The 21,031-nt window shown below is 48.5% G+C and overlaps 1 protein-coding gene across 3 annotated transcripts in view; it reads right to left on the reverse strand.

The window, feature by feature from the left end:
• PIGN (phosphatidylinositol glycan anchor biosynthesis class N) overlaps positions 1 to 21,031 on the reverse strand; it is a 1,975,532-nt gene that overhangs the window by 812,897 nt on the left and 1,141,604 nt on the right. For all 3 annotated transcript variants that reach the window (XM_069613664.1, XM_069613662.1, XM_069613663.1), the window contains one exon: positions 14,054 to 14,145. In XM_069613664.1, coding sequence (XP_069469765.1) covers positions 14,054 to 14,145 — 92 coding nt within the window. The remainder of the gene's footprint in view (positions 1 to 14,053; positions 14,146 to 21,031) is intronic.

Below are 21,031 nucleotides of genomic sequence, written 5' to 3' on the forward strand. Positions count from 1 at the left end.
CAACAAAGCAAATCCAAGGGAAAAAAGAAAGTGAAAACCATTGCTCCATGGTGAAAATAAAAAAAAAAGAATAATCCAATGGTGAACTATGTACAGATGAACAATCCAGGGTCCATGAGCCCAACTGATGAAATGAAACCTATCAAAAATACTACCTAATAAAAAACTATATACAAAAACGGTGTGCATTGTCCAAGCGCAACCAAAATAAAGAAAAAACGAAAGGAAACCTAACACTATCTAACTATATACAATGGCGGCGGGCAAGTCCAGCGGCTCACTCTGTGGTGTCCCGGGCCAGGGCATCATCGAACTCCATGTCTATTTGCCGGAGGCAGGCCTCTATCCTGGCCCCGAGGTCTCGCAGGGAGGCACTCGTGCCTTGTTCCAACTCCCTGCGAGTTGTATCGAGGCACTCTGCCCGCCTCAAAGCCTGACGCATGGAGAACTCCGCCCTGACCATGGTGAGCCACACCTCTTCCGCCTGCCGCCGCTCCGCACCTATCTGCTGGCCCAACCGGTGCCACATGGAAGACACTCCCATTCCTGGGTCCTCCTGCCCTCTGGCCGATGCCTGCCCCTCCGATGTTGATGGCCCTGAGCCATCATTGCTCCCACCTAGAGCCTGCTCCTGCTGCTGCTGTCCATGTGCCGTGTCTGATGATGCCTGCACATCCTCCATCAGCTGGTCTCCAGTTGTGGTGTCCACCCCTGCTGGGCCGCCGACTCCCGACTGTGGCAGGGATGTGAGCTCCACCAAGCTGGCTGTGTTGGTCGGGCCAGGTCCACAGGGGGCCCTGGTGGAATCTAGGCCAGAAGACGGTGTGGAGAACGACTGGCGCATAGTCTCCACAGAGGAGGAGAGGTCCGCCAGAGTGCGCGACACATGTAGGAACCCACCAACCAGGGCCCCTCCCAGCAGTGCCACGTCACAACACTGCTCTCCGTGATGGCGTGCGTTCTCCGCCCAGGAAGAACGCATGTCATCATGAATGACACGCGTGCGCAACGCAACACCAACCGGGACGGAGCCCATACGTTCGTGGGACCCCTCGTCGCACGTTGCGAAGAGGCAGATGACATGGCACTCTCCCCTAACTGCGGACAGGCCTGGGACAGGGCCTCCCTGCTGGTACATGGTGGTGCAGTCACAGGCTCAGGGACAGCGACATGCACAGGCCCCTCCGCGGTGACCTGTGCTGCCTCCTGACCCTGGCCCTGGACTGCACCACTTGCACCAGTGGTACTACCCCCACCAGGCCCCATGTGTGGCTCAGTAGCGGGCTCCTCCTCCTCTGTGGTGACCACCAACCTGCCATTGGAAGCCCCTGTGGGGGCTCACCCGGCCCTTCCGCCCCAGCCGTTGTGGCAGACGCAGCACCAGCCCCCTCGCTCCCGGATGATGGTAATTCCTGGGAGGGTGGCTGGGCCTTGCGTCGCCGCCCAGTGGAGGCATTCCCGCCACTTGGCTCCACAGCGCCGTCTCCGTCCTCTTCTTTACTTGACGCTGCGTAGAGGGAGACATAGAACACAAGCATCTGGGTACAGTACAAAATACCCTAGACAGGAAGCAATAACATATGAGTGGCACTGTCAAATGTCACTTCCATCCTGTCATTCCACAACACATGGGTGAATGCACACAACACACATGCAGAAACAGTCCCGGCGCCTGCAATCAACATCAACATCCATGTAGAAGGGCCCCTGTAACCCAAGATGTCGCCTTCAAAGTCACATGCATCCATGGCCTTTCAAAGTCACACACACACTTCTCAGGCACACACACACACATGTGCACCATACATGTACATGACATCAGCACCCATTCCCCCCCCCTCCATGTCCAGGAACAGAGACAGCCATGCTTTCATGTGTGCATTCCGCATAGAGCTCCCCATGTTGCATTAAAACACATGCACCAACCATGTGGTTCACACATAACTGGTCTCACATGCATGACCATGATGTCCCTGCACACACACATCTATACATGGCCTATGTCACACATACAGGCAAGCATCAGACTACCAGCACACTGCAAAATGCCCTGTCTCACACAGCAATGCGTGGCCACTTACCGCTCAACTCCAGACGGGTCTGCCTCCGAAGGATCTGGGCGTGGAGCACTGGGTCTACGCGTTCCAGGACCCTCATCTGGATGTTACTCATGCATGCTCGGCCCCCCTCCACGAGGCGCCGGGCCTTGTGGAGGGTCCTGGACCTGAAGTCCTCCCAGCGCTTCTTGACGTGCTTGATGTCACGGGTTGCCACCCCCTCCGCGTTGATGGCAACCACTACATTGTCCCAGATCCTCTCCCGTCCTTCCTTGTTGGCGCGTGATGTTCCGAAGAGGGCATCATAATGCCCCAGGACATGCTTCACCAGGACACCAACTTTGGTGGCAGTGAAGCTGGTTGCCCTCTGCCTCTCTGGCTGGGGGTTGCCAGTGGTGCCAGATGGAGATGTGCCCGACATGGCAACCCCAGAGGCAGGAGTGGGTGGGCAACTGGGTCCTCGGGCTGGGCTGTGGAGCGATGGAATCGCAGTAGGGAGTCTTCTGTTCCAGCAGGTGTGGTCACAGCAACTACACCCCTGGCTGATGTGCAGGCAGCAAATGGCAGGGCATGTGGGCAGCAGGCAGTCAGGCAGCAGCAGATGGCAGGTGGGAGCGTGCTCAGGGCTATGGGGGGCAGTAATTCGGCCTTCTGGGCAGGAGCGTGGTCTTCCATGTGTTTTCGCGTGGCCAGCTTGATACGGAGTGATTTGGCACGTGAAAAAATTGCACGCCAGCGTGTAATTCGAGTAAAGGGCCTTAGCGCGTAAGCGCGTCAGCACACGCACGCGATTTCATTGGACCAAAGGCCCTTAGCGCGTAAGCGTGCAAGTTAAATCACGCGCGCGGGCGTTTCCCTCATAGCACGTGATGACAGAGCACACGTGGAAAAACTGCACGTACGAGTGTCATCGCCTTAGCGCGTAAGTTACATTACACGCATGGGCGTTTCCCTCATAGCACGTGATGACAGAGCACATGTGGAAAAACTGCACGTCCGAGTGTCATCGTGTGTAATTGGAGGAAAGGGCCCGCGTACACGCATATCTGACGTGTACGTGTGGTCCGGTTTATAAGCTACGTGTAGGACGCCATTTCCTTGTACGTGCTTTTCGTGGAGAGCGAGTGGGTGAAATCTGTACTTCTTGTCGGTTCACACACGATTACTTCACAGCGTTTCTAGTTCGTACTCCCTGTTACCTCTGACAGCTCTTTTCTGATTTTTTGTTGGGCCTGTTTCCTCAAACAGAGTTCACTTCTCCTTTTGTCCTGTCTCCTCAGACAGCATACAATTCTTCTTTTGGCAGGGGTGTTGCCAACACGCACACGTGCATATTTTTCACGTTCTTTTCCAGGCAGACGGTGAGTTCTGCACGTACTTAGCAACTATGCTTGCCCCGTGTGTCGCATTCCCTTTCAGAGGTCATTGTAGGCTGCGTGTATTACGCATACGCTTATTTTTGTGTTTCTGGGTGCCACAGCGTAGTGCAGGTTCATTTTTTCACGCACGTGGTTTACGAGGGGTTGCGTGCACGTTTAGTTTTGATTTTGGGCTGCCTGTGCATTGCGTGACCCGTCATCTTCCCCCAGGGGTCACAGACAGCCTTGTTAGAGCACTAGGGTACGAATTCCATCTAGTATCCTACCCCTTTGACTCCCAATTGCCCAGGACAGTAGTTTACTGCAACTCCCATACGCACAACATCAGTGCCATGGTGGGGAGGCGACCAATCGGTAAGGGAGGCAAAGGTGGCCGACCTTCAAAAGGTGGGCGTGGTGGGCACGGTAGGGGACGTGGCCGGGATTTGCAGGGTGCCCCTATACCCCCATGTGTGGAGGAACAAACAGGGACACCCATGCCCCCCTCCATGGTTGAGGGAAACGTGGCTGACACCATCCCAGCTCAGCCCCTGTTGAACCAGCCCATTGTGGCACCTGACCTGGCACAGGATGATTCCCAGACTGACTTCCAGGTCAGCAAGTCTAGGCCACGTGTGGCGGTGCAAGTTGTTGTCACCAAGCCACATGGATCTGGGGCTGCTGTGTCATCTGCTGCCCCAAGTATGCAGGGTGGGGAGGCTGCAGGGGCAGCTGCAGCTCCATCCGCCCCAGCTCTGACTCTCCCAGCCAGGACAGTGTCAGTCCAGGTCCATCAAACTGACGTTCCCCCTGCCAACATTACCCTGCAACCAATGCCTGCATCAAGACCTATGGTCATTGTGCATTCCCACACTCCTACTACCCAGTGCACCGGTGATTCTGCCCCTACTGACCAGAGCAGCGTAAGCCACTCTGGATCCGCTACACCTTTAAAGAAGAGGAAGAAGGGTGCTCTGGCACAACAGGCTGAGACCCCAGACACGGCTACACACTCCGGCACGTCAAGGAAGCCTTGCTTTAATGACGCGGAACTTGATACACTTGTGTCCTATGTGTCGGCACATAGCCGCGAAATGTTGGTGACTGCAGGGTGCAAGACCACACCTGGTCAACGTAGGGCACACTGGCAGACCATCGCGGAGCGCATAAGTGCCCTTGGATTTGTGAAGCGCACAGCTGATAATTGCTACAAGCGGTGGAATGACCTGAAACGCAGAGCAAAGAACAAGCTCGCCTCAAATCATGCCACTACTCTGGTGACTGGCGGTGGGTCTCCACAAGAGGACAACGAACTCACTGAACATGAGTCTGTTGCTGGGGCCTTCGTCACAGAGGAACAGATCCAAGGTGTGGGAGAACTACCTGATTATGATGCATTGTCCGGTGAGTGCCCATGCATGTGTGTGTAATGCATGCGTATGTTGTTTGGGTGACGGGTTCTGAATGAGTGCCAGGTGAGGATGTGTGTGCCTGGGTGGTATGGGTCACCCATGTGCTTCATCCAAAACATTCAGCGGCCTTGGATTTGGGTGTGACAGTATCCCTTCTGCCCACAGTAGTAATTTAGCGCAACATTACGGCAGTTGCCCTGGAAGTGGCATCTTGCAACAACATTGTTTGTATTTTTCAGTGTTCGTTCAGGCTGATTGTTTCAATTCTCCCACTTTTGCTATGCATTCCTCAGCCCTATTGTCACATTTTTGACATGCTTCTGTCATTGATGAACCCCACATTGGCCCACATGCGTTACCTTGTTAGGTGAATGATTTGACCATTCAGGCTGATTGAGTATTGGCCTGATCACATACATTTTTGGGGCCTGTTTGAATGTGGAACATGATAGTTGTTTCCTGTCATGTTGAAGTGCACAACCATTGATGTGTACATCGGCCTGCAATCACTGTATTTTTGTACACTGGATGTGTTGCAGTGTGTGGCACAGGCGTATTTTGTCACACTATGTAGAATTTTTCATCTCATCATGTCCATCTCACATGGATGGCTGACAGTACTCATTCACTGACATATGGATGTTCTTGTGGAATGTACCATGGCTATGGTACATGCCATCTGTGTGATGGCATGTGTCATGTATGTGTATTGGACATGCCACTCACAGGCCAATGTGTGATGGCAGTGCTACCCAGCATGCAGCAAATGTGTTGCTCTTCCATCTTGGTGTCATCAGTGTCTGCCTTTTGCCTCCCCTTTCAACTCGGTGACAGTGCATGCATGGGAGGGTTATAGTCATGTGGGACATGTGTAAATCATGTACTGGTTCTGTAGCTTGTCAGGCCTATTTGTGTGCTATGGTGCTAATGCCTGTTTCCATTTGTTGTCTTTCATGTTTTTGCAGGGGATGACGCACTTGATGCTGTTTAGGTTGAGGAGATGGTGCAGACCCAGGAGCAATCTCAGGCACGACCGGGCACCAGTGGGGAACGTGGTGTAGTGGTGGGTGAGAACCCAATCTTGCTGCAGACCATTCTGTCCAGGGGTGTCTCTGGGTGCACCTCCCCAGACCTCTATTTAGGTGCTGATTCGGATGACGAGACCTATGTGCCGTCGCAGGTAAGTGTTTCTGGCAGGGATTTTGTTCTGTCCAACCCACCTGCACCAGGGGTAGAACCCTCTATGGGGATGTCAGTGTTGGTAAGTCCGCCTTTGGCAGTTACGGATGCAGGGTCACACTCCACAACATCTGATCCTGTTCCTGGGCCAGCAGATCCGAGGGGGAATGCAGTCCTGCAGCCTCAGGCAGTGCCGGCACAGCAAGGCGCAGTTCGCCTTGCCCCAAACAGGTGTGGTGCCCGCCAACGCGGTGGCCGTACGCGACCAGGCAATACCGTATGGGAACAATCCATGTACGGTATGGCAAGCCAACAGGCAGCATCAGTTGAGATGATGGCTCAAGCAATGGAGAGGGTGGCCACTTGCATTGTCCCCCCTGAAAGGCAGATGGAGCAACTACAGCAGGCAACAGACTCAATTTGCCAATCACACAGGGAGGACATGTTGGCGTCCAACAGGGACAGACGGGCGGCACTCGAGACTCTACGCCAATCGATATCAATAGAGTCCCAGGGCCACAGGGAAGCCCTGAGCTCCATCACCTCAGGGAGACTCTTGTTGACCTTGAGGCTTCCACTAACTTGAGGACAGAACAGCAGCTGGAGCGGCTCACATGTTCGCTCTCAGCTGAGATGCAGGCAACTCGGGAGGAGATCCGGGCATCACGTCAGGTGCTGCATGGGGATCTCCGCACTATAATCCTCCAGAACGAGACCTTCCACACCCGCATGCTTGCTGCCATGGAGGACCATACCAGGGCTTTGCGTGGGCTGCCTCCCATAGCACCACCACCTCCTGATGCAGCAGCAGAGGGTGATGAGAGCGACAGCAGCAGTTCTCCCACACTGGCATAGCCGTGCAGGCCATGAGCCCATGGAGGTGTTTTTTTTTCCCAACATCCACACAGGTGGCTGTTGGTGCGCACCCTGTCCTCGGACCTCCTGGGTGGCCTCTCCCTCCTCAGCCCCCACATGGCCATTTTTGATTTTTCTTTACAGTGTGTTGCCTTGTGCGGCTCCCGTGGCCATCCACTGTATTCCGGCTGGGCACATGCAGGCTTGTCCTGAGTTTGGGTTAGATGCTTGGGTTCGTGAGACACACACCCCTCCTGCTTCCCGTTTCCATGGGCTTGCAAAGGGTGTGCCCAAGTGACAGTGACTTACACAGTGACGTTGGACTCCCATGAGCTGTGTGGGCATTCTGTAGTCAATACTGTGTATACATTCCTAGTGGATATTGTTGTTGTATTGTACACTGCATGGTGTATTAATATGTGCTTGTGCATCCATGTCTTCCTCCTAATTTGCAGGTTAATTTCTCATGTCTTCACAAGGTCGTCTACTTTGGACATGGAGTTCATGTTGTAAGCAGTGCACTTACACATTTGCGTGGCAGCACACTGTACAGTTGGAAGGGGTCGATGTGCTGGCATAATAGCCGGTCAAGTGGCACAGCGAGTAGAGCGCTCGCTTTGACATCAGTGCAGAGCCTGCGAACGCAGGTTCGAATCCCGGCAGCGCCAAACTCAGCGTTTCATCCTTCCGAGGTCGATAAATGAGCACCACACACCGTGGGTAATAATAAGCAGCGCTCAGATACCTGAGGGTTCGTAGCGCTATATAAATGCCAAATTATTATTATTATTATTATAATCAGGTTGTAAGACTACCACTACTTTAACTTAGTACTGTCATGTTTATGCTATGTTTGAGGTTGTGTAGCTGCATTGTATTGTTGGTAAGTATTTGGTCATGTGTGTTGTTAGTTCTACATTACTGGGAGCATATTGTGTGTGGCCAGTTTCCATTAGGGACACTGTACTTTGTGACACTTGTGTCAGGTTTTGGGGATTGCTTTGTTTACTCTCACATAGCATGACATGCCATGGTGTGTTGGGTGGCGGTGCTGGGGAGGGGTTGGGTGACATGGCACTGTCGGCATGTTGTATTTTGCAAGGGGGTAATGAATTTAGCAGCATAGAAGTGTGTCTTTTGATGACACAGCATTGGTGGTGTTTGTTTGGTAGGGATGCACACAATGTAACACTTCCAGGTGACCAATCTCAGGCTGGTATGGTTGTGACAGTTGACTGTCCCTTATGTCATCATCATTGATTGTCAGATGGTATGTGCCAGGGCTGTGTGCACTCCACAGGGGTGTGATTTTAGGTGAAGTAATTAGCCACCAGCTGCGTACGGGCTGCCTCACCACGTGCCCTTTCCCCTCCCATGCGCAGCGGGCGTGCATGTGGTTGGGGATGTGGGGGCACCACCATGTCCACGGGCAGGCCCCGGCATGTTGCAACGTTGTGCAGGACACATGCTGCCACTATGATCCTGCACACTACTGGGGGAGCGTATAACAGCTGCCCGCCAGAACGGTCAAGGGAGCGAAAGCGTGACTTGAGCACTCCGAATGTGCGCTCCACTATGCCCTGGGTTGCAATATGGGCTGTGTTGTATCTTAACTCGGGTGGCGTTCCGAATTGGCGTCATCATGTGGGTGCCCAGAGGGTAGGCACTGTCCCCTGGGGAGGTGGTGATGGGTATCATTAGTGGGGTTGTGACATTACTCAGTATCTGACATGCATGTATGTGCTGTGGCATTTATACTCACCGAGCAGCCATGTATCGCCATGCCGCCCAGCTTCTAGGTCCCGGTTTAGGGTTGACATTCTGTAAATGAAACTGTCGTGGGTGGACCCTGGATAGTTGGCATATACTGAGGTGATGATTCCCTTGGCATCACATACTACCTGGATGTTGATGGAATGCCAGTGCTTGCAGTTTCTATAGATGTGCTCTGATGCCCTGTGGGGACGTAGAGCCACATGGGTGCAATCAATGGCACATAGGACTTTGGGGAATTGTGCCACCCCGTAGAAATCCTGGATGGCAGCCTGCCTTTCTGCAGGTGTTCTGGGCAGGTATATGTGCCTGCGGACTGATGGGCGTGCAGTCAAGATGGCCAAGACCTGGTGTAGGCAGCGTGACTGCGTGGCCTGTGACACCCCCCCATTATAGCACTTGTCCGCTGAAATGATCCAGTGGCCAAGAAGTACAGTACATTGAGGACCTTCTCCAGGGGGCTGAGTGCTTGGGAGCACAGGGTGTGTGATGTGAGGTCATCCTCCCACTCACTCACCAGGTCGAGTATTATGTGAGGTGGAAACCTGTACCTCCCATACACCTGGTCATCAGGCATCCCAAAAAGGCTGGTTCTGGGTGTGAAAATTCTGGGCTTGACTATCCTCCTCCTCCTCCTGCGGTATCCCATGACCACTGCTGCTAGGAACGGTACATTCATCCTGGCGTCTGAGCTTGTTTGTTGTTTGCGCGCACTTTTGTGCTGCACGGGTCCACGTACGCCTGCTTCCTGCTGGCGTACGTGTTTATGGATTAGCGTGTCTTTTTTGGCGCACGCGTTAGCCCCGTTTGAATCCATGAATACGTGTTTTGAACGTGCATGTGGGCGTTCTGCGCATTTGCCTCCTGTACTTCCCCCATGACGCCCACATTTTCACGCGTTGTTCCCCATTCCGCGTGTCATGCCCTCTGTTTCTCCTACTTTTGTTGTGTGTGCCACGCTATGTGCGATTTCGCTGTGCGCATAGCGCACACTGTTTGGAGACGTGTTCGCCAGCGTGCGCCAGGCAGAATTATGGCACATATCCATGGATTTACACGCGCACAGACTTCCATGAATCGCTGTGCGCGGGTTTCGCTGTGATTCTCGCACTGGCACTGCGATTCGCACGCTTTCGCACTGCGATTCGCACGCTTTTGCACGCTTTTGCATGCTTTCGCACGCTTGTGTTGAAAATGTCAGCGCACATTAATTCCATGAATCGGCCTGTAAATTCATACTGGTTTACAGACCACCGACATACTATGCAACCTTTGTCAACAACTTCATAAAGGCCATCACCAACATAGCCATCGAACAGGAACATCTAATAATCCTGGAGGACTTCAACATTTGGTTTGAAGAAAAACACTCCAACTCTCACATCTCACTAATTGGGCAGCTAGCACACATGAAACTACAACAGCTGGCCAAAGGGGCAACACACTCGGCAGGACACACCCTTGATGCAATCTTCACCAAGAAAAAACTTATCACTACGGCCCCACCAATGCAAATACTTTGGAGCGACCATCTCATCATTCCATTTGTGATCACACTACCAACTCAAGTCCGTATCCAGCCCCTCAATATCCCAACCAGCACAAAAAGAAACTGGAAAACCGTCAAAGCAAGCAACCTAATAGAACAACTGGAGATGACTAAACTTTCAACAGCAGAACTGGAGAAGTCAGACCTAGACGGGAAAGAGGAGCTACTCCACAAATGGATTGCTAATACAATCAAAAACATCTCCCCAGAAAAACCTTTTACACCATCAATAAAAAAAAAACAATAGCAAAATGGTTCACCCACTACTAAGCACCATGAAAACGAACATCAAGAAGCTGGAATTGGAATGAAGGAAAGAATACGACCAAGATAAGAAAACCCAGTTTCAGAAACAAAACTGATCATATAAGAAGGAAATTCAGAAGGCAAAGAGAAGGCATTATGATGACAGAATCACCAATGCCACCAACACACAAAAAGAAATGCATCATAAACGAAATGAGAAACCCACCAGGCTGCGACAACACTCCAATAGCCTCACAGAAACTATGCGACAACTTGGCAGACCATTTCAAAAACAAAATCAACGACATCAGACAAATCATACAAAACAGACCAACCAACCCTACCACCCAACCAACTGGTTCTCACAAGGAGCCACAGAACAAACTCCAAAACTTCCCGAAAATATCAGTAGAGACGTTCATCAAGCTGGTAAAACAAAGCAAGAAAGCAGGATCACCCATGAATCCCTGCCCCGCAGACATCTACAAATCAATCCATGCACAAAGAACACCACCGGAATATTACAGAAACCTCTTAAATCTGACGCTCTTAACGGGGACAGTACTACGATCCTTGAAATCAGCATATATTAAGCCACTTTTAACAAACACAAGTGGTGACGTGGAAGACCTCTCCAACTACAGACCGATTTCAAACATTCTCTACCCGACTAAACTCCTAGAAACATAAATATACAAATTAACCCAAGAACATGTAGAAAAACACCACATTCTAGACCAAGCACAAGTCGGCTTCAGACCCGCAAGAGGAACAGAATCGGCACTACTATCCATCTGGGACGACCTAAAAACGAACACACACTCCAACACAACCTCGGCTCTGATTCTGCTCGACCTCTCCCGAGCCTTCGACACAGTAAGCCATGACACCCTAATCAAAAGATTGGAAGATATAGGAATAACAAGCTTGGCACTACTTTGGATTAAATCATTCCTAGCAGACAGAACAGAAATCGTATGGATAAAATCCTTCAAATCCACTCCATGAGTTAACAACTGTGGAGTAACAAAAGAATCCTCACCATCACCACTATACTTCAACATCTACCAGACTCCAGTAAACAGGATCTTCAAAAAATACGATATTACATGCTACAACTATGCAGACGACACTCAAATCAACTACAAAATCGAAGATACTCAAGCCGATCACTCAACCCTAGTAGAATGTCTAAAATAAATCTTTGATTGGATGCGCGCAAATAACTTGAAAATCAATCCAGGAAAGGCAGAAATCATGATCATATTCAAAAATCAAGAGAACAACACCTACATTCCCTGGCCAACAGAAATGGGAACCACGCCCACACCATCTAAGGTAGTAAAAAACCTGGGAGTCCTAATGGACAACGCCCTAACCTTAGAACCACAAATAAACACAATAATTAAGAAATGCTTCTTCCTCCTTCACACAACAAGAAAAATCCTACCTTTCCTCTCCTTCACCCACGAAACATTGACAATCGTTGCCCTCATCATGTCAAGAATCGACTACGCAAACAGCCTCTAACTCGGGATGCTGGAATACCTCCTGAAGAAATTGCAATGCATCCAAAATGCAGCAGCCAGACTCCTCCTCAAAAAATCCAGAAGAGACCACATCACTACAGCACTAAAAATACTACAATGGCTCCCAATCAAACATAGTATAACGTTCAAAACAATGTGCACAATACACAGGGCAATCAGCGGACAGGGAGCAGAATTCCTACAAAAGAAAATAATCTACAAGCCAGCGAGACTCCTCAGATCAAGCAATGAAATTCGCCTTGAACCAAAACCATACATCAAGAAAAAACTAGGGGGCTCTCCTCTTTTTCCCACCTAGCCGCAAAAACCTGGAACAATCTCCCAAAAGAAATAAGAAACACCAAAGACCACCTCAAATTCAGAAAACTTCTAAGAACTTGACTCTTCAACACCTCGAAACCAAATTGAAAAAAGAAAACAATCAAACAGGAAACACAGAGAACAGATTGACAGAATATATGATGGCACAGACAACACCCAGGACCGACTAAGGGAAACTCCAACAGGAACTATAGAGACGACGCTAGGTGGAATAGAACACAAGCGACAACCCCATGAGGATAGAAATTTCACATACATGCCCAACACTACCAACAACCTTGCCCACTCAGAAAGGACGTAGGGTACAGGCATAGCTCTCAAGTAAATCAATCCAAACATAGGTTGCAGCAAAGACACACTAAGATAAAAGGGCTAGCCAAATGCAAAGATGGAAACACGAAAGTAACTAACTTAACATAAGGACAAAGAGATGAGATAGCCTTATCATGCTGAAACTTAATCACCAAAAGGAAACAACCCTCTTGAAATCACGAAGGAGACACAATAGGAATAAGCACCTCTCCTAACAACAAGGATACTAACCAACCCCAAAAACTACTAAAACCCTTTCCACTCCTCACACATCTCTCACACTCTAACCAAACACAACCACACCTCTTAAAGCCGCAGCAACCCGCACGCACTTCACCCCATCGCAACAACCACCACACCACACAGACCCCCAAACAAAAGCACACGACAGAATATATATCTTGATGCGTACAAAGAAAGAAAATGATTTTAAGTGATGTTTTTAAGAAATGAAGTGTTTCAAAGTTGATGAAATAATTGTAAAAGTTTATAAATTTGATGTAAACTATAAACAATTTTTTTAAATAAAAAAAGCACACGACAGACTCAGAACCGAATAACAGACCAATATGCTCGGCGAACAGTGTTAACCGAACTGAAGCGGCCAACAGCACTTCACAGCTCCCTTGCTCTTTTCCAAACTTTGTCCTACTAACACACCTAACCTACCCACCTTTTGTTTCAGATCCGCCAGGGGACCACTCCGGTGGTGATAGTGCACGGTACAAATATCCATTAACATAACTGCAGTCCATTCACTTCTAAAACCGTGTATCTGCACCAAGTTTAAAGGTACAGCATCACTTGGCAATGAAATAGTCTCTTCTCTTTCTGTTCCAGTTTCTTTCAACAATAGGTGTGAGCAACATCTATTCATATAAGTTAGGTCGCCTTATTCACGAGAAGAAAGAGCAGCCATTATAGGCGTAAATGGATGACATGTGTTGATCTGATTATTGCTGCGACTGCCTTTGGAGCGCTAATTACTTCACTTCTTCTTAGTGATGAAAACCAGCTTCTTGTAATGGTCTTAATGGTATACTGTTTGAGAACGGGAAAAATGCCTTTAAAAATTTGAAAAGCGACTGAAAAGCTATTGAAAATGACTGCCAGGGTGACTTGGCATCCGGAACATGTACCAGATGAGCGAGAATGGAAGGCCACTGAGGTGGCACAGTGTGCACCTGCTGTTATAATATTCACAATCAGCCAAAAAGGCGCAGATCAGCGTTTCAATGTTCATACAACCCAGCATCGTCAGAAAAAGGGACTCGAGGACTGTTCCCAAATGATTGCATCACTTCTAATTCTTAAATACGAGCCCCTTTTCAGTGTTTCTGAATACAATGAAAGGCTTTAAGCTATGACAAGAGCTCAGCAGAGCATACTGTATGCATGGTAAATGTGTCATGAAAATTTTAAAAAGCAATGTTGATCTTACACTAGAGTGATGTTAGGCTCTCTTCCAATAACAGGCATCAGGGGAAACGCTGCCAGTAGCAGACATAAAACAGCCCAGGTCAATGCTGTCATCTAAAAGAAAAGGAAATAAAACAAGGCAGAAAATACTTGTGATATTGGCAACAGCAACTGACAGAAGACCGATCATAATCCCCCTGCCAGAAAAAAAATCATAAAGAAAACTCCAAGCACAGTTTTCTAAAATATCAATTCTTGTATTTATGAGTAACACAATGCAAACTACAGTAACACATAGAAGAAAAAATAGAAATCGCAGAAATCAGAACAATTTCCACGTATTAAAATCAGTATAGGTTTGCAACCCATGTGGAACTTTAGCAATGTATAATGTTAATGGCTATAATCAAACGAACAGAGAAAACACTTATGTACTTGAGAGGACCTCTTGAGCATGGCACCACTCTCTTTTCCTCGCCTGAAATAGTTTTTGTCATCCAAATACAGCATTACTATGGTGCGGTCAAAATAACCCAAGAAATGGCTGATGCAGTTGTGTTAGATGCTATTTTTTCAGTATTCTGGAGCTCATGTTCTAATGAGGCGTAACGTAAATGGATGGCGTAAATGCCAAGGCTTTAAAGCCTTCCATCTACACCATGGCTCATTTGTATGGCAGAGAGGTAACTTGCATTTCCACAATAAAGCAGGCAGTCGGACCCCAGAGAGATCCATTGTACGCGCCGCCTGCCATGCTCGATTGGCAGACACTGTGTACAATTACAATTAAACCCTGCCCAACATGCAAGCATGTGCACACGGTAAGCAGTGTTCACAACTGAAATGAAACCAATTGTAATTGTGAGCACCACTTGGCATGCGAGCATGGCAAGCAGCGCTCACATTTTAAAGTAAGTGCTGCCTGGCATGCCAGCATGCCAGACAGCGTTTACTCACTTTGCACAGCGGAGTGCAAACATGCAGGGCCATCTTTTGCCCTACACTTTTGCATTCCAATGTGTAAACGGTGAAAATGTGGCGACATGGACCGGACTATGCCCGAGTGCAAACGTACCATGTCCCTGCTGTCAAATTACAAACTGGAGCAACTTGAGTTCCTCTGGGTCTCCTTGTCATTCAGCAGCGGTCGTATACCTGCACAACACACAAAGATGCATCACTTCCAAGCACATGAGCGAGTAAGCACGTAATGTAGCCTGATCATTGGTACTGTGGTGAATGCTTAAAATTGAAACGTGTAGACAATGATTACACGTTTGTCTGGTTGTTCTGAATTGTAATCCCTGTCTTGATAGCAACGGTTCTTGTACATTCACAGCAAGGTCTTGGACTTAAAGTGCTGGGTCGTCAATGCAGTCTCTGTAAAGGGTATTACTTCTGATTATTGCATTTTTTCTAAACGTTATTTAAATTGGCAGAATATACATCAATCGGCATAAATATCCCCAACTTAACAAGCACAACGGAAAGACCAAGCATGATAATTACAGTTCATCCGAGAAACATAACCCACCACTATCATATGTTAGTTCCACAACTTCTTCAATACTCCCACCTCCCTCAGCAGCCAGAAATTGGCTCCAAATATCTTTAGGTCTGCATGTACTCGTCACGTTGGAAATATACGTTTTCTCTCTCTCTCATTTGTGTATACCATGTCGTTCAACCATTCAGCGCTTGTAGGACCAGCATTGGATTTCCAGTGCCTCAATATACATTTTATGGCAACTATACATGCCATGTTGAAAGGTCTGCGCGTAATAATGGAAACCTTACCTATAACCCCTAAAAGGTATTTCATCGGGATCAATGAAGGTGAAATATCCTGTATATCATGTAAGGGTGCAGAGGTAAGGCTCAGACTCTGACACAATGGTGGCATGTTTCTGGGTATACACTTATTTATTATTAAATGGGTGGATACATGTCTCTTGGTCCCTAAACTGAAGAGGGGTTTCCCTACCTCAAATAAAACTAGTCAAACTGTCAAAACCTGCTCCTGTCCCTAATACCAATAAGCTTAGACAACTGTGCAAGGATGATCTCTCCTCAAAGTAAAAAGTGTTCTTTGTGTTTTCAACCAACAGAAAAGTTCCCAGTTTCTCTGGTAATAAAGGGATGCAAAATAATGTTCCAAAATATCAGATTTCAATGCTAGGGTTATGCTCCTTTCCCGTAGGCTTCTTCATGTCTTATGTTCATTCCATTTAGGGATCCTGATCCCCTTTTCTCTTAGATAAAATGTCACTGTGCAGTTCACAAGGTAATGCGTCTTGCGTTTTCTGTTTCCTTAAGCTAGTCACGTGGTACAGTTTGCTATCGAGCGAAGGATTCCTTCTGTCACTTCCAAGGTTCTTTACCCTCTTCCTTTCAACCTTTCATGTGGGTGCAAGTCCAGGACTCACAATACTTTACACAGCTTGGCTCACTCGGCTGCCAAGCCAGTGTTTTCTCATGAACTGTCTGTCAATCTCTTTCACAGGGTCCCAGGCCCTCTTTGTCTCATATGGGTGAGGGTCCAAGACTCGCACTTGTGTGTTATATCCGCTTGGTTCACTCTCCTGCTAAACATATAACTCTTCCCGCTTTTCTTTACTTGTATTCAGGGTCCCAGACCCTCTTATTCTCAACCTTTTGTTTGGGTGCGAGTCCCAGACTTGCACGGCTGCCTTGCCTCGGCTTGGTTCACTCTCCTGCCAAGTATGCAACCCACTCAGGGTCCCAGACCCCTGCTTCTTGTTCTCTTACTTGGGTGCAGGTCCCAGACTCACACTGCTTCCTTGTACACGCTTGGATCACACTCCTTCCGAGTGTACAAGTCACTCAGGGTCACAGCACCTCTTATAGTTGGTTTCTCATTTGTGTCCCAAACCCTTGGATCCTTGGTTTCTCGTTTGTGTCCCTCTGACTTTCAAAGGGTAGGGTTCCAGAGCCTCTTTTTTTTTTAAACAAGCGTTATTAATTTTAAAAAACAAACAAATAAATCAAGCAAACTTAGTAAGTCAGGACGCTTTACCATTAGACATTCAAAACCCGCCTGACATACGACACACTTATAAAATCAACTATCCCAAACCCCCACCCTCGCCCCCTCTTACATCCCACCCCCCCCCTCTTGCTAAACATGCCTCACTGCTATCACTTTGCTCGTCAATGCTGTGGCTGATCAATTTGCTCATTCGCTAGGGGCTCCTGTACCGGCTCTAGAACTGCAACAACCGGTGCATACAGTGTTTGTGTGAGTATGTTCCATGCCGTAAGTACCACATTCGTATCAGAGGGGCTATCATGCACAGCCCTCTGCTAGACAGTTGTCTCAGCTTTTGCCCACTTTTTAAGGTCTCGCCACCAGTCTTCCAAGCAAAGTGAGGGCCCCTCACGGACTTCCAGTTCATTGCTATCCATGGTTTGGCTAGTATGAGCACCAAGTCTTTCATTTTAGATACGTGACGCAAATGCCTGAGGTGTGTAAAGTGGCCAAGCAAGCAGGCCTCATGTGAGAGCGGATTTATATCGAAACCTCTCTCTAGCATTCTATCCGCAATCTCCCCCAAATACCACAATATAATGTAACACGACCAAAACATGTGCATCATATCCGCATCCATGTCTTGACATCTACGACAACACTGTGCCGCGGCACCAGTGAACCTTGATATCTTGAGAGGGGTAAAATATGCTCTATGCGTTACATACAACTGGATCAATTGCAGTCTCGAGTTCCGAGACATTTTCTTATGGTACTGCAGTATCTGAGCCCATTGCGCATCAAGAAAAGTCATCCCCAGGTCCTCTTCCCACCGGGACTTTATGATTATGTTGGGAGAGGGGACGCTTGCCAAGAGGAACCCATATAATCTAGAAATTGTGTGGGGGCCCTCGGCTATGTCAAACATGGTGTCAATTGATGCAAGTGCATCTCCGCTACCGCAAACCTTGGCCATCTACGTGTAATCAGATTTTTAATAGTGCAATATAACAGGTACTGGCCTCTGTGTAGTCCTGTGGTGTTAACCAATTCCAGGAAGGGTACAAAGGAGGTACCTGTGAGCAGGTCCACTATTGTAGCAATTCCCCTAGGTTCCCAGTGGGTCCGAAACCCTTTATGCACCCGAGATACTTCCGGGGCAAGAGCGGCAAGAGGAATCAGTGCAGAAAATGGGTCTTTCATTTTTACTAACGCTAGTGGCCTATCCCATACTTGCATCCCCAATGACACCATATATGGCTGGCAGGCTACCTGCAACCTTTTGCTCCACAGCAACCCTTTCAAGATGGAGCACAGTGCTGCTAGCTGTAGGAGCGTAGCCTCTGAAGTGGGTTTGCCAACCAGCCAGCCCACCACAAATTGAAGCTGCCCTGCCAAACAATACAACTCGAAATGCGGGACCCTGATGCCCCCTCTTCATATGCTCTCTGTAATGAGGCTAATGCGATCCTACATCTGCCCCCATGCCACAAAGATTCTCTACACAAGGAGTCCAAAGAAGGCCATGGGAATATTCTATGGGATGTTTGCTAAGTGATGTAGGAGCCTAGGGAGGACAACCATCTTGAACAGTGCCGCTCTACCCATTACTGACAGGGGCAACTTCTTCCAGAACGTCACAGAGTTCCGTATCCCCTCAGGGGCCCTCTGTGTTGTTTTCGTGCTTCTTGACCGGATCATGAAAGAAATCTACCCTGAGGTAACGAAATGTGGCAGCACTCCATTTCAGGGCCAGCACAGGCAAATTGTTAGGCTGAGTCTTCATTAGTCCGGCTAGTGGGAACAGAGAAGACTTATCCATGCTAACTGTGATCCCCGAGATCTGAGTGAAGCTAGCGCTGGCTTCAATTATCATTTCTAAATGGTCTTCAGGGTTTTGGTCATATATGTGCGCGTCATCTGCATACATGGAGATCAGGTGATGAATTCCCATTATTGATATACCCGACGTTACGTACTCTGCTCTTATGTACGTGGCCACCGGTTCCATAATAAGGATTTACAACAGCAGAGATAATGGACAGCTCTGTCTAGTACCCTTCTCCAACACCCATGGCTTAGAGAAGTATCTGCCCGTCCTGACCCTCGTCACTGGCTCCTTATATATAATTTCCACCCACCTCCGGTAATATGGGCCGAAGCCTAACCACCGTAGGATGGCATGTAGCCAATCCCACCTAATGGAGTCAAACCCCTTAATAGCGTCAAGAGCAGCTATGGCACACAGTGTCTCCCAGGAGGCAGTACTAAGCATGATGTGATGTAGGCATCTAAGGTTCCAGGTCATACTCCTGCCTGGTATGTAGCCAGTCTGATCGGGGTGTACCAGAGTGTGTATCACTTTCTTTAATCTATTGGCCAGAGTTGCTGTCAAAATTTTGCTATCCTGGTTAAGCATAGACAGGGGTCTATATGAGGCACATTCCTGCAGGGTTTGATGGGTTTCAGCAGCGGTACTATTATGGATTCCCACATACTAAGAGGAAGGAGAACAGACTTGTGCGCTTCACTCAAGGCATTCAAAAGGTGGGGAGCTAGTTCCGTGGCAAATTCTTTATAAAACTCGCTGGGTAAGCCGTCCGAGCCTGGGGTTTTCCCTGTGGGTAATACACGTATAGTATTAATCAGTTCCTCAGCCATGATGGGCGCATCTAGCTTCCTCATCACGTCTTCATCCAATCTGGGAAGATTGATTTTGCCTAATATCTCCTCCAAATCCCGGTCCTCGGGCATGGCGGGTTCCCGGTATAAGTTCTGATAAAAATTGAAAAAGACTGCGTTAATGCCCTCTTGGGTATCACACCTGACGCCTTGTGATGTCTGTATTGAGTAAATGGGTTTTCGCTGTTCCTCCCTCTTACAAAGCCATGCTAACAGCCTACCCAGTTTGTCCCCTTCTGCATGCTGCCTCATATCTCGCATAACTGTGTTTCCCTAGTCATTCCCAGCAATTAGGCATGGCTGGCGTAAGGCCATTTCATTCACACCCTCGTCTCCGGAATCTATACAGGATTAAGTCAGCGCTTGCAATGCTTCCTCCGCCACAGTCAGCTCCCTGCAGAGCATGGCCTGAATGCCCCCTGACTTGGCAATTGTGGTGCCCCGGATGACCACCTTCAGAGCCTCCCAAAGTGTATCCGCTCCAAACACACTACCTTCGTTATGTAGGAAGTATTCCGGAACAGAATCCTTTTGTTGACCACGAAAAGCTAGGTCCTGCATGGCCTCACTTCTCAATTTCCACGCTGGTATTGGGGGCCTCGGTGGCACATAGCACCACTGCAACTGCAGTGGAATGTGATCAGATAGAACTGTGCTTTTATAATCCGCCATCATGGAGTCATCCATGATGTCCTTACCCGCAAAGAAATAGTCCAACCTGGTATGAACCGCGTGAGCGGAGGAGGCATGGGAGAAGTGCCTAGATTGTGGATGAAGCACTCGCCAGATGTCGACAGCTCAAATGATGTTAGTAATGACGGTAACACCCTAGCAGACGGTGATGGTTTCAGGACTTTGGAGTCCGACCTGTCCATGCAAGGGTTCAGAACACAATTGAAGTCTCCTCCCCATATCACTGCACCACCTCTGTGGGGACCTAGTCTATGTTACAGTGTCTGGAAGAAGGCCGCTGTGTTATGATTGGGTGCGTATGTATTTATCAACTCAAGTATCTATGTTTTTTAAGAGCCCCTGGACAAGCACCATTCTGCCCTTGTTGTCATTCCTAGACTGTATCACCTTAAAGCGTACTGTTATAGCTATCCAAATCAACACCCCTTGGGTATACGCAGAGTATGGAGAGCCTATGATTCTACCCCCCCATTTTCTGGAAATCAATGCTTGCCTATCAGGCCTAATGTCTAATATCTTGTAATGGGGCTTAATCAATTTTGTGTCTACTGAGGTAGGTATACACTCTATTCCTTTTAACTAAGTTATGCAGCCCCCGGACATTCCAGGTTAACAGTTTTATATCACTAGCCATCT

This window comes from Ambystoma mexicanum, chromosome 5p (genome assembly GCF_040938575.1).
Source record: "Ambystoma mexicanum isolate Mex_15411 chromosome 5p, UKY_AmexF1_1, whole genome shotgun sequence".
Lineage (NCBI taxonomy): Eukaryota > Metazoa > Chordata > Amphibia > Caudata > Ambystomatidae > Ambystoma > Ambystoma mexicanum.